The 12,448-nt window shown below is 44.9% G+C and overlaps 1 protein-coding gene across 1 annotated transcript; it reads right to left on the bottom strand.

Annotated features, from left to right (window-relative positions):
* Nucleotides 1-811: 811 nt before the first annotated feature.
* On the bottom strand, nucleotides 812-1,890 carry F5J12DRAFT_781659 (uncharacterized protein; the record flags this gene model as incomplete). The annotated part of the gene is made up of 4 exons (XM_051742580.1): nucleotides 812-1,051; nucleotides 1,141-1,178; nucleotides 1,284-1,745; nucleotides 1,863-1,890. 4 exons carry the CDS (start codon nucleotides 1,888-1,890, stop codon nucleotides 812-814), a joined length of 768 nt encoding a protein of 255 aa, XP_051601991.1.
* Nucleotides 1,891-12,448: the final 10,558 nt, after the last annotated feature.

Raw genomic sequence — 12,448 nt, 5'->3', positions numbered from 1 at the left:
CTCAACTGGCCATTGACCTGTGTTAGGTCTAGTCATCATCATTGTTGCTACTGCTTGAGTCACTGCCATTGTCACCTGTGTCCTTGTCTTTGTTGCTATTGCTTGTAATCCCAGTAGCTTCTGTACAATATTCTGTAGAACTTTGAATTTCTCCTCACATGGCCATCATCCTGTGCCAAGCATCATTGTCATCATTCTTTGTATCATGATTGTCTGGACATTGCTCACACATTGTCATATATAGCCATTTTCACTAGAATAATGTAGATGTAAGTAAAGCATTCCAAAGTCAAAATGAACCTCTGAGCCATCGAGCTCAGTACCTGCACTCCTTGCACTCCATTTCCATAGCATGGCACTTCCTATCTTGTATGTTTATTCCAAAAAATTTGCAGGTGGCTGTGCTTACAGCCACTGCAAATTCACTGACTAAGTGGAAGGTGCACATGCAAGAAAGTGAGGGTTGGGAGACTTGTGGGCTGTGCACAACCCTTGCCTGTACATCTGTACTCAATTCAATGCTACTGGAAGCCACTCTATGTTGGCCATGTAATTATTCATGACATAAATGGGTATTCTGCAAAGAGACCTGCCCAAATTTGCTAGATGAGTGGTGTTTGGGCATGGGAAGTGGTCACATGATCATGCCTCATGTGTGGTGCTTGTGCTTCAGGCTCAGCTGTGTGTGTGTGAATGTGCACTTGCAAAAAAATTGGCATGGGCTGCCCTTCCACCTGGGAAAATTTGCTTATCTGGCTGCAAATTTCCCAGTGCTAAGTGACTCAGCACACTTTACAATGGATTTTGCACTTTACAACCCATTCCTGATGCAAATTTCCCACTTTTTGTTGGTTAAGAGCATATATAAACACATGTAGGATGTGAACAGAGTTCCTTGGCACCCTCCCAAGCCATCCCACCCAAGCCCTGACAGTGTGATGCCCTGCAGGGCCCACTCAAATGCCCAAACCCCCTCCCTGCCCACCTGCCTGAGGGTGGTCTTTCCTTTTAAGGAAGTTCCCACAGCATCGCCACATGCAAATTTTTCGAACTAAGTAACATTGTCATCATTGTTGCTGTCACTCTGTTTGATGCTGCTGTTGCCCTCGCTCTGGTTGCCATCACTCATAACTGCAGTACCTCATGCACAGTACACCTTTTGCCCCATTCTTCATATCCTGCAATTGTAGTGGTCTTGAGTAGTCAGTCTATAACACTAGAGTCATCAGTATGTAGTGTTACTTGCATGTGTGTGGCATTGACATGCAGAGCAATCACATGACTTTGCTTAGTCAACATTGCAGGACTTTCTGCACAAGTCCTAATACTGAGTGTGCACATCAATACTCTCAATGGGTTCTCAAATAAAACATCTATTGCCAACACTGCATGGCCATGGAATTCTTCAGGTGCAAGGGCATTCCTCACTACATGCTTCAATATTTCAACTTGCAAAACCTCTTCTGGTGGCTTCCTTTGTATGTCTGATGTCAACAGCCTTTCAATCTTGATCCTTCTTGCTATAACCTTTGCCTTTGTATGATTCATGTGCTTCAGCACCCTGTGTGAGTCAGTGGTTTCTCCATACACCAACCTCTCTGCCTCAAGGCTGCTTGCAAGCATTTCAAGCTGCTTGACTTCAACTCCTGTGGGCTTCATGTGTTCTTTGAGCCTCTCTGCTTCAAACTCGAGCAGAATCTTCAATACAAGTGACTTGTCTGCCAATTGCTGAGCCTCTTCACTGACTGTGGGAACCTTGATGGTGTTTTCTTTGAGACTTCAACATCTTAAACTGAAAGCATCAGTAGCTAGTTGAGAAATTTGGTGAGAATGAAATGAAAAACCCCCTTGAGCATGCTCACTTGCCTCAAATTCAATTGGCACCTTCATTGTGAGTAGTTCTTCCACTACTACAGGTTCAACTTGCTGGAGTTTTGGTGCTACCTGTAACTTGGTAGTCAGTATTTCATTTGTGCTCGAAGACAACTCTTTTGTCTTGAAACAGGCTGCTGCCACTGCTTTGATGAGCCTGCCTGGGCTTCAGTCTTCACTCTTTGACTTCTCAGATGGACTGTGTGGCTGTGCACAACTTGTTGAAGCCATTTTTGGCACTTTCTCACATTCTATGTATCTTGATAATTCTGTAGATCCCTGCATATTGGCTGTCAGCAAGTCATGTGTAGCTGTAGATGAAAAACACTTCATAGGTAGATGTTGCTTGTCCGAACTCAATTCCTGGTCACTTTGTGACCAAATGTACTGTTCTGTGCCTCTCTGAGGTCGCTCTGAGTGGATCCTTTCTGTAGCAATTTTGTAGCCACAGCTGTTACTTGGTCCATGGGCCATGGGTTGTCAGAATGTCACTGTTGATCGTCACATCGCATTTTCAACACAATTTCATGCCAAAATTCTTTGTCAAAACCCTGTAAATAGAGGTCTTCAAGTTCATCAGCCTCAAGTTGCTTTGAAACCTGTAGATATGTTGCCAAATCTAGAAAATAAAGTCTGTAGTTCATCAGCTCCTCCTCTGTATGAATCTCTCTCCCCACTCAGCTGTCAACAAGGCTGTAAAGGTCACTTCTTGAATGCTGTTGATCCAATTTCCAGGACCCAGTATACAAACATGCAATGGCCACCATGAATTTGGGCCAATTCAAAAAACCATACCATGAGTCAGCAACTTCACTGCCTGCATACCAGCAAGCCCATTTTGCCCATTCTTGGTCATTGAAGCATTTCTCATGCTTGCAAAGACTTTGAACCTCTTCAAAATACATAAAAAGGTCAGATGCACACCCTGAGAACCATGGTGCATCCCTCAAATGCCTTGGTGGCATTCCCTCGAGTTCCTCTGGCACATTCTCATGGCTTCTTCACAGAAAATCGACTATTAATTTGCCTTCATATTTGTTTCTTGACTCAAGGGATCTTCAACTTAGACACTTGCTCAACATTTGCTGCTCAAAAAATAGCTCCGAAAATTTCCTAAATTCCTGAGTGTAGACTGTAACTAGAATCAAAATTCTGAACACTTAGCTTGTCCAAGCCTAATCCAGAAAAATTTTTGTGCAGTGATAAAGTGGTGGCTGTTATGCCTGTGTTAGTGGTCTTTCCTTTTTCAACTTCTCATGGTCACATGTGTCATGTGCCTTGTCATGTCCCTAATAATCATCACCATTCTAGGGGTTCATATGCTTCAAGGCTCTCTCAGATCTCCCGCTGTCAAGGTATTTCCAATACCTGTCAAGACTGGGTCTATGCTTTGATCCAGTGTTCCACTGCCCTCTCTGATGGATGACATGTTGTCTTCTTACTTTTTGACTTGCCTCTGACTCATTTATATTGCTCTTATGTTGTATTATAGCTCCAGTGTCTGGCTCCTCACTGCACATTGATGGTGCAGTCAGTATAGCCTTTGTTCCCTTGACTATCCCCATCATCTGACACCATATGACTCTGCCTGACTTATTTATTTGACTGATCGTTCTGTTGATTACTGCAGATATGCATCACATCATGTCTGGGCATGACTGGTATGGTACTCATACTTACAGGTATATAGTCTGGAGTACTTCATCCTGTATCCTCAGTTGTTTGATAGCTTGCAACTCAGCTTCATCCCTTTGCTTTCATCCTTGTTCCTTCCTCCATGTGACAACCTTAGGGACCACCAGAAGGATCAAACCTTTGTTGGACTTCAGCAATAACTGAGCCATAGGGGTAATGACAAGTTCAGCCTGTAGACTCCCCCTCATGCACTTTGTGCCTATTCCATTTGAAGAAGTCACTGTGCTTGGGCATAACAAAATCAAGAAACTCAGCACAGCTTTCAGGACTCGTTGACCTCTTCACAAAAGTCTACTCATCCCTGGTTACTGAACTTCAACAAACCATTCTATCCATTTACAAGGCTCGCTGGTTTCCCTACATGTAAAAACTGACTCACCTTTGTCTGCTTATCAGATGAGATTGAGAAGCACCCCTCTACCCTTAACCAAGTTCACTGCTCTACAGGCAGCCACTAGGCTTTAATAGATCACCTCCCTAGAGCCAGTGCTCATGTCTCCCTATGTGTAAAGTCACTCACACACCATCAAACACCCTTATGCTGACAGGTTTCTTTTGAGAAATAAATCCTCCCTCAGCCTTCATTGTCACTATCTGTAAAAGTGTCTAACTCTCAGAAATTGAGACCACCAGTCCCTCCTCATCCTAATCCACTTGGGTTCAGTAGAAATCCACCATTACCACCCATCCCACTAGGAAGACTCAGTCCTTCAGTACCTGCCACTAACCCCCAGTTATCTTATCTATCCCAGTTTAGGGATTCAGAAGTCACACATAGTTCAGAAGAAGAAGACAATCAGAAGTCCAAGACTTCTTTCAGATCAGTCCTCAAAGAAGAACAAGAAGCTCACAATCAAGAAGAAATGTCCATGGCAATTGGTCACAGAGATTTGGTTCCTGAAATGCCCCTGAGGACCATTTTGGAAGAGGAACTGAGACAGAGGTTGGAAGAACAAAGAGTCATAATGGTGGAGGAGCTTCACTGGGCAATGCATGCAACTACAAGCGACCCATTCCCAACAAGTACGCCTACTGACTTGGCTTTGTGAGAATGGTATCATAGGAACTTTGGAAAGGCTGTACCCCCAGAGCTATCCACTGGTGGTAGCAGTAAGGGAAAAGCCAAAGCCAATGAAGATGATGACTACTCAAGCCACCCACCCAACAGAGGTCAGGAGTTTAATGTCAGGTGTCCCAGAGAATATGATGGAAGCCACAATGGGCTTCAGACCTGGATTATGCAGGTCGAAGGATACTTGAACCTTAACAAGCACATCTACAACACAGAGTCCCTCAAGATTTTGTTCACACTCACATACATGACCAAGGGTGCCACCATGTCATTCACCAAGAACTATCAAAATGAAAACAAGATGCTTGACAGCACTATCTATTACACTGACACCTTTCAAAGGTTTGTTGAAAGACTGAAGGCTACCTTTGAGTTGGGAGATCAAACTGCCCTCGCAATCTTATGTCTCTCAGACATCCAACAAGGCAAATGAGAACTTGAAGTGTATATTGCTGAGTTTACAGGGCTTGTCAACAAGGCTCAACTGAAGGAAGAATCACATGAAGCAGGGATCCTCTTCAGAAAAGGATTAAATAAGGAGTATCACAACTGGGTTCTCAATTCTGGATGTGCCCCTTCCACAGTCATAGAGTGGATACAGTGTGCAGGAGAAGCTTGAACCATGATCACAACAAAGCATATCCTAGAAGGGAAGGAATCATGGTATGAATGCAAATTTTTTCATTGCTGCAGAGGTTCCTGAGATCCTGATGCAATGGATGTCGATAAATGCAAATGGAACGTTAGATGTTCTGGCTTGGAAATTAAGTGCTTCAACTGTGGAGCCAAGGGTCACATCAAATGTGACTGTAAAATCAAGGTCAAGACTCGACTGTCTAATGTCCGCATTGTATTAGCCAAAGATGGCACGAAGACTGCTTATGTCAGAGATCATGAGGCTAATGCAGAAGAGAAGAAATTGTTGGGTTTTTAAAGGGGACTGATGAATCTCCTGCATCAGTCAGTCCCATTTCAATTTTGTCTGCTAAATGTACTTCTATAGATGATGAATCAAATATGCAAATTCATTCTCCTCTTGGGTTGGTCATTTTACCGGACTTCAAGGCAGGAATATGGGCCTGTATTGACTGAGGCACTGAAGTTTCCCTCATCTCAGAGAAAATGGTCCAGAAACTCAAGATTCCAACCTCTCAGGTTGAAAAGAAGTTCAAGACAACCTTGTTCACTGGCAAGGATGAAGAATGGGTAACTCACAAGGTAACCCTTCAGATGGAAATCAAGGAGCACACAGTTAGGGTCAAGTGTTATGTGGGGCCCCTTGTAGGAAAGGAACACATTCTTCTCAGAATGCTGTTCCTGAAGGAGTTCAAACCAAGAATGAACTGGGAAACTGGCAAGATTACTTGTTGGGATGATGGGTATGTACCCCTAAAAGGAAGCTCATGCTTGGTTGGACAGGTATTGTTAAATCCTATGGATTTGGGTTGTATGAAGGAATCTTCCAATCCTCCCTTGGAAGTGGTAAAACTGGTTTCAGGTGAAACCCCTGAAGTAAAAATTAACAAGACTACTTTGTCTACAGAACTCAAGGCTGCCTTGGTGGCAGGAAAAGAGGAAGTCAAGCTTCCAGAAATCTACAAGGAGTTCACCAAGGTGTTCGCAGAAGACAACATACCACTCCTGGCACATTGGCCAGGATTAGATCATGAGATCAGACTCCATGAAGACTTCAAGCTGAAGAAAGCAATGGTATATCTGATGTCTCCTGATGAACTTGAAGTTTTAGATGAGTTCTTGGATGAAAACCTCAAATGCAAAAAGATTCAACCATCAACATCACCTCAAGTGGCACCAGTATTCTTTGTGGTGAAGAAGGATGAGAAGAAGTGGTTAATTCAAGACTACTGCTACCTCAATTTGTTCACCATCCCAGACACACACCCATTGCCTAATGCACAGGCTCTGTTTGACAAGCTAGTGGAGTTGAAGTATTATGCTAAGTTCAACATTCGATGGGGTTTTACTAACCTACAGGTCAAAGAGGGTGATGAATGGAAAGGAGAATTTATAACACCAAGAGGGCTGTTTGAGCCCATGGTAATGTTCTTTGGTCAATGCAACTCACCACCCTCTTTTCAAAGGTACATGGATAAGACCTTTGAATCTCAACAAGGAAAACAGGTCAGTTACATGGATGATGTAGCTATCCATGTGAAGACAAAAGAAGAACTTTGGGAACAGGTTTGCAAGTTCCTGAAGATCTGTGAAAAGGAAGGTTTGTGCCTCAAGATCAGCAAGTGTTGCTTTGAGGCTGAAGAAATAGAATTCCTCAGAATGATAATAGGAAAAGGGTGTATGGAGACTTTGCCAACAAAGACCAATGCCATCAGTACTTGGGAAGCCCCTGACAATCTTATGGGACTTTGCTGCTTCCTCAGATTCTGTAACTTCTACTGAAAATTCATCCCCTCCTTTTCAAGTGTCACTAGACCCCTTCACAATCTTACCAAGAAAGGGGTTTCCTACCAATGGACTCCAGAATGCAATGCCACATTTGAAAGGTTGAAATCTTTGTTATGCTCCTCTCTGGTCCTCACCATCCCCGACTTCTTGAAGCCATTCACACTGTTCACTGATGCTTCGAAGCTCGGAACTGGGGCCATTTTAGCCCAGAAGGGAGTTGACAATGAGTGGCACCCATGTTCCTACCTTTCTCAGTCCTTGGTAGGTGCCAAACAACATTAACAGGTCTATGACTTGGAAATGCTGGCTGTCATCCAGGCCCTCAAGGCCTTCCACCCCTACCTGCTTTCCCCAGTCAAACCTACAGTGGTCTTTACTGACCACAAGAACCTCAAGTACTACCACAAGCCTCAACAGCTCACCCCTTGGCAGGCCCACTGGGCTGCCACTATCCAGTCCTATCCCATCTGGTTTTCCTGGCAGGCTGGTTGCCTGCAGGTGCCGGCTGACACTCTTTCTCAGAAGGGAACTGCTGAGGAGCCTGCCCCAGTGGCCATGGTCCTTCCCCCGAACCTTTGGCTTTTGGAGGGGGTGGATTCCTGGGTTCACCTTGTTTCTCCCACCTTTTCCCTTACAAAAATACAAAAACATCTAAAAATTAACCACCTCATGTGAATAGGACATCTTCTGGCATGGATACAGCACTCCAAAAACAACTCAAAGCTGTACTCTCACCTGTCTGAGGAAATGTCAAAGGAGGATCAGCTGCCTGATGCTCACCCTTTGAGGAAATTAGCCAAAGGAGCATGGGGAGTTTACGCTGTGTCTGTGGAACTGTATGAACGTGTCAAGAACAACACAAAAAAGGATTCTACAGATCCAGAACCAAAAGATAATGTTACTATCACAGAAGATGGAACAAAATGATTTGGAACCATGCATCTGTACATTCCCCCCAAAGATCACCACCACTGTATGCGCTTGTATCACAATCACAAGTCAGCAGGACACCCCGGACAGAAGGCAATGTTCACAAAGATGCAAAAAGAGGTCTGGTGGGAAGGTATGGGTAAGGATATATGAGCTTACATGGCAGGATGCCCCATTTGTCAGACCACTAAGGTCATGACTCATCCACCTACACCACCTGTCATCCTCCATGATATGCCCAAGGCCACATTCCCATTCCAACAAATCTCCATGGATCTCATCACCAATCTCCCAGTCTCAGGAGAACAAAAATACAACTTGATTCTCATGGTTGTCAATCAGGGGCTGACAAAAGCTGCCCTGTTTGTTCCATGTCATAAAACAATTGACTCTGTTGGAATTGCCCAGCTGTTTCATCAACACATCTATTCCCAGTTCAGTGTCCCTGAATCAGTAATCTCCAATCGTGGACCACAGTTCGCATCTTCCTTTACCAAGGAACTGTACAAAGTGATAGGGGTAAAAGCTAAACTCTCAACAGGTTACCATCCCCAGACTAATGGAGAAAGCAAGCACATCAACCAAGAGGTTGAAGGATATCTATGCCTGTACTTTGCCAAGGCCCCAAACTCTTGGGCTGCCAGGCTCCCTTCGGCAGAGTTTGCCCACAACTCACAGGTACACTCTGTCCATCAAATGATGCCATTCTTGTTGCTCCTGGGATATGACCCCTCCCCCTATCTGGAAGTTTGACTCACTGCAGTCCCCTCAGTAGATGAAAGGTTGGAAAGACTGGCCTCAAACCACAATGTCACCATTCTTGCACATAAAAAGGCACAGGATCTGATGCGTTTGCACTCAAAAGGGTCTTATGTCATGCCCAAGGTAGGAGACCAAGTTCTCCTGGATACCAGGCATCTTCGCATCAAGAACCAGTGTGACAAAATTGTGCCCCAACATCTTGGCCCCTTTGAGGTGACTCAGGTCATGTCACCTGTGGCCTTCCAATTGGACCTTCTGTCCACCTGGAAAGTTCACCCCATCTTCCATGCCTCTCAGATCTTCCCCTTCACCAAAAATGATACTTATGGTGCTGCACCCACAATGCCTCTACCAGGACTTGTGGATGATGAAATTGAATGGGAGGTCAAGTCCATAATTAATCACAAGATTGATGGTCACAGCAGTAAGTGGAAGTATTTGGTCAAGTGGAAAGGGTTCCCTCATTCATCAAATACCTGGGAGCTGGAGGAACATATAAAGGACCATGCCTCTGAAGCACTCAACCAATACAAACTTGCCTGCCATCTTCAAAACTAATGGACTCCCCTCACTCCATAAACACTGAAAATGACTATGCTGGCCTCCCCCTCACAGAATCCATTTATGACCCTGCAGCCAACAGGGACAACTTGTTCATCCCTCCCATCACTGTCTATGCCCCAGCCTCACCTCCAACAACCACTGCCAGCTTTCCTGACTTGTACCCCTTGTCCCCCATCTTGCAGCCTTGCCTGACATCACCCCCTGTCGCCTGCCCTCTCTGACCATGTCCACATGTGTCCCTCTTGGTTAAGAGGGTCCCTGCCCCCAAGGCCAGAGTCTCCCCTAGAGGGGACAGTAACCAGCAGGGAAAGGGAAAGGGTAAGGAGAGAGCTGACAATGACACTGATAGTTGAGCAGCCAAGGCTGGTCCCTCTGATGCTCCTGAATCTGCCAACTTACACACTGCCTTCTCCACCTACTCTGACAGAACACACCACACCACCCTTGATCTCCTTGTGTCCACAGCCCTTGCCAGGAATGATGAGCCAAGACTACCAGTCTCAGCAGCTGACTACCTGGATGTTGTTAGGGCACTTGACCTCTTCAACAATGGGGACCACATTGACAGGTGCACACCAGAACAGGTTACATATTTTGGGATGTTGTCTGAAATCTACAGAGCAACAGATGTAATCAACTGTGCTGTCTCAAAGATACATACTAGGAAACTCAGTGGCACCACCCCACTTTCAGAGGTCATCATGATCAACATGCTAGAATGAGGATCTTTGGAGCTTTTAGAAGCCATCATGGGTGGAGCATATCATCATCTTCTTCATCAACAGATCAGCAAGTTCCTTGCCCCACCTGCTTCCCAACTTCTTGATTGGATTTGCCCAAAACAAGAGGAACCATTGGTTTCTTGTGAAGAAAGGCAGGTGGAACAAGAGAAGATTGACAACTGGAGGAAGGTCAAGTTGCATTTCATCAACTCAGGAGACTTGTATAAGGAGGTTGGTTCTTGTCTTGGGACTGGTACTCACAACTCTGCTTGGGAGGTATTATTGCAGGATGCATCATGGGCCAGACTTCACAAACAGTATCATAATGCTGTCCACTCTACCAACCCTCTCCCTGCTACTCCCTTTGTCCCCATCCCTCTCAACCAACTTTGGTTTTACCTTGGAGGGCAGTCCCCCATTCCCACAGACCATGTCCTCTATCAACATGCATGCTTCCAGTGCCATTACTTGGGACATTGGTCATGCTGCAATGGACATGGCTCCCACTTTACTCTGGCCCTCGAGGAACTGCCTACTCCATCACCATCATTGCCCATCTCCTCACACACTTGTTCCTGCATCTATACTACTCATCGACCCCTTTCCACACACCCCACCAACATGCCCAGTCCGTCCTCAAGGGTCTGAGGACCTTAGAGGGGGGGTGATGTTATGCCTGCATTAGGGGTCTTTCCTTTTTCGACTTCTCATGGTCATGTGTGTCACATGCCTTGTCATGTCCCTAATAATTGTTGCCATTCTAGGGGTTCATATGCTTCAAGGCTCTCTTGGATCTCCTGCTGTCAAGGTATTTCCAATACCTGTCAAGACCAGGTCTATGCTTTGATCCAGTGTTCCACTGCCCTCTCTGATGGATGACATGTTGTCTTCTTACTTTTTGACTTGCCTCTGACTCGTTTATATTGCTCTTTTGTTGTATTATAGCTCTGGTGTCTGGCTCCTCACTGCACATTGATGGCACAGTCAGTATAGCCTTTGTTCCCTTGACTATCCCCATCATCTGACACCATATGACTCTGCCTGACTTATTTATTTGACTGATCATTCTGTTGATTACTGTGGATATGCATCATGTCATGTCTGGGCATGACTGGTATGGTACTCATACTTACAGGTATATAGTCTGGAGTACTTCGTCCTGTATCCTCAGTTTTTCAATAGCTTGCAACTCAGCTTCATCCCTTTGCTTTCATCCTTGTTCCTTCCTCCATGTGACAACCTTAGGGACCACCAAAAGGATCAAACCTTTGTTGGACTTCAGCAATAACTGAGCCATAGGGGTAATGACAAGTTTGCCCTGTAGACTCCCCCTTGTGCACTTCATGCCTATTCCATTTGAAGAAGTCACTGCACTCAGGCATAACAGTGGCTTCTTTCCCCAAAATGAACAGAACCCCCCTTGTGGTGGGCTCCAGATGTAGGAATTGGTAATCAAAGGTACCTATAAATAGTAATTAGTCAGTAATGGGCAAGTATGTGCTCAACCCAAAAGGGAGATCCTGTTTTGGAGAAACAAATTGTAGTAAAAAGTGTAAAAATGCGAAAAAGAACCAAATACTTAGCTCTGCTTGCTGTCTGCTATACTAAACCTCTTGCCAGTCCTCCTGGCCCTTTGGGTACTCCCCAAAGTAATAAAACTATCCTCAAAAACTCACCAAAATGTGAGACAATATCACCCTGCTGCTGAGGGCCTCTGACATGAACTGCTTGTATGGTAAACTGAACTTGTGCAAACACAGCATGTGTGCTTAGTCAGCAATGTGGCTGCTTGCCACCAAGTCCAGTGGTACAAACATGAAAACAAAAGCAAGAAACAAAACAAGTCCCTCAACCCCTAAACTCCTGACCAAGATGAATTCTCCTAGGGGACTCAAACTTGTTCCCTACACCATCCATATGTTGCAACAATATAAATAATACTACTGAAGGGCCTGACCTTATGTTGTGACTCTATTAAATGATATTAGTGATGGGCCCATCTTTATGTTGCAACAGGGGTATGGCTTATTATGAATGGGCCTGTCTATATGTTGTGACACCATAAATGATATTACCCTGGGCCCATCCATATGTTGCCAACTTTGTATTCTAATCATAGATGGGCCCATCCTTACCCACCACAGGCCCTCCCATATGTTGTGGTAATGCACTTATGGGCCCATACATATGTTGCTCTCACTCTAGTCCCTTGGGCCTGTCCACATGTACCAGCTAATCTATTTAGGCAGGCCCATCTCATGGTCTATATAAGTGTTGGTGTTTTGGCACACAGGCTGCCCATGTGTTGTGACTAAGTGTGACTACACTATGTGGTGTATGTTGGGAGGTGCTGGAGCCTTGGCTGATGGAAAGGGTCATTTTGCTGATGTACTGAAAGACTAAGGTA

Source organism: Pisolithus orientalis (genome assembly GCF_024613125.1).
Source record: "Pisolithus orientalis strain OTSU chromosome Unknown F5J12scaffold_8, whole genome shotgun sequence".
Lineage (NCBI taxonomy): Eukaryota > Fungi > Basidiomycota > Agaricomycetes > Boletales > Pisolithaceae > Pisolithus > Pisolithus orientalis.
Note: the sequence above shows the minus strand (reverse complement) of the source record. Positions and strands in the feature narration are given on the sequence as shown.